This window comes from Haplochromis burtoni, unplaced genomic scaffold, assembly GCF_018398535.1.
Source record: "Haplochromis burtoni strain Fernald_Lab_line unplaced genomic scaffold, NCSU_Asbu1 Contig_5298, whole genome shotgun sequence".
In the NCBI taxonomy this organism is placed as follows: domain Eukaryota; kingdom Metazoa; phylum Chordata; class Actinopteri; order Cichliformes; family Cichlidae; genus Haplochromis; species Haplochromis burtoni.
In genome coordinates this window covers 66-1871 of record NW_024587659.1, presented here as the reverse complement: position 1 = coordinate 1871, position 1806 = coordinate 66, and the positions used below count along the sequence as shown (strand labels likewise).

Sequence of the window (1806 nt, the reverse complement as noted above, 5' to 3'; positions counted from 1 at the left end):
TGCACTCCCTTTCTTTTGCAGCTGAGGCTGTGTTACTTTTTTTCCGCAAAATTTGCATGTTATCGGCATATGCTGCCATCAGAATTTCGGCCTCAAGCGCTGTAAAATACATTGACCGCGCCTTCTTTCCCTCCGTCTCCATGGTGACTCGCTTAATCTGTGCTCCACTAATCAGGGCTTTATGTATCCTCGTGCGCGCGCTTAACTTGGGGTTAAAGCAACTCCGCGTTGATTGAACTAATTGTTATCAGCCTTTCTGAAACCGAATATTCCGAGTTGGACAGTTCGGGGTTACTCAACCCTGAGTATCGTTTTTCACTCTGAGTTTTCTAAACCGGCTTCCTGAAATAGGGCCCAGGTGTTGTCACCAGTAACACAGTAAAATGGACCGTGACAGTCATTTTATGAAGAGTTTCAATTTATGGTTCATGGCGCTTGCACACAAACTAGACAAAGCTAAACGTTCACGACAACCACGAGCTTAGACTGAAGTACGACGTCTCTCGTGGTGGTCCTTTGACGGAGCGAGCAGTGTAAACACGTCTGCACAGACACGCCGTACACTGCTGCACAGACAACTGGATGATGACATGGTGAAATAAATCCTGCATGTAAGCTTTATGAACTCTTTCAGTGAAACACTGAGTGACGCGTTTACTGGCGCTCATAAATGTAAGTGATGATCCAGTGATGAAGGACCAGAGCTGTGCTCGAACCAGGACTCACCTGCTCCGGAGAGAGAGACAGACACTTGGGTTTGCAGTTTGTTTGTTAATGTGACTGACATGTATTTTACTTTATTTCCGGTTGTGTTATATGGTGCTCGCCTGTATTTATTATTGTGGCAGTGACAAACTGATGAGGCTCCGCGATTAAACGTCACTGAGAGCGGAAGCCCGGCTGTCACATGCTTGTCGGTCCGCCTCCCCCGTCCTCAGTCGGAGTCTGGACGCCGAGCAGAGAACATGTCTGGGTGCGACCGAGTGATCTTTGAGGCCACTAGGCTGCTGTGCGCCGCCGGAGGAGCTCTGCGGCTCCCGCAGCTATACGAGGAGCTGCGGCGACTCTGCCGTGTCTCCGAGGAGCTCCTCTGCAAGCTGGTCTATGGGCATCCCCGCTTCCTGATGGTCCGCGGGCCGGAGACGGATGGCTGGCTACGCCCCGAGGACTGCACGGTGCTGGCGCAGACGTCACTGCGCGTGTGCGTGAGCCACCGGCTCGGGGAGCCGTGCGCAGACTGTGACCAACTGCACCTTTGCAGATTCTACATCTACGGAACCTGCAAGTTCGGCAAGGGCAGGTGTGTGTGTGTGTGTGTGCGTGCGTGCGTGTGTGTCTCTCTCTCTCTTTCACACACACACACACAGAGGCTGAACGAAAGTTAAGGAAATGAAACAGAAACAAAGTTTCCGCCGCAACAGAGACATCCTTATCTTCATCATCTTTATCATCCACACATCATCCTTATTACCATCTTCATCATTATTCTTATTGTTGTTGTTGTTGTTGTTGTTATTGTCGGTGGTGGGTGTTGTCTCTAAAGCTGACAGGAAACAAGCTGACACCTGCTGCCAGACGTCACTGTGACGTCAGCAACCAGCTGATTGTCAGATGAGTTTTGTTTTCCTGAGAAATTAGACCACAGGAACAGGGGCGGATCTAGAGAAATTTTCTTAGGGTGGCAAAGAAATCAAATGGGGTGGCAAAATCAAAGCCTTTTTTTTTTTTTTTTTTTTTTTTTTTCCAAACACATGCAGGTGGTTACATATGGTTAAAATAATTCAAATGCAGTGAGTATACACGTTT

General features: G+C 48.8%; 1 protein-coding gene across 1 annotated transcript; it reads left to right on the top strand.

Annotated features, from left to right (window-relative positions):
- Positions 1–317: 317 nt before the first annotated feature.
- LOC106633015 (protein mono-ADP-ribosyltransferase PARP12-like) lies at positions 318–1300 on the top strand (the record flags this gene model as incomplete). Its single annotated transcript, XM_042218023.1, is given in 2 exon segments — positions 318–755; positions 849–1300. A coding segment is annotated over 1 exon segment (335 nt), but the record flags the coding sequence as incomplete, so codon positions are not given.
- Between the last annotated feature and the right edge of the window lie 506 nt (positions 1301–1806).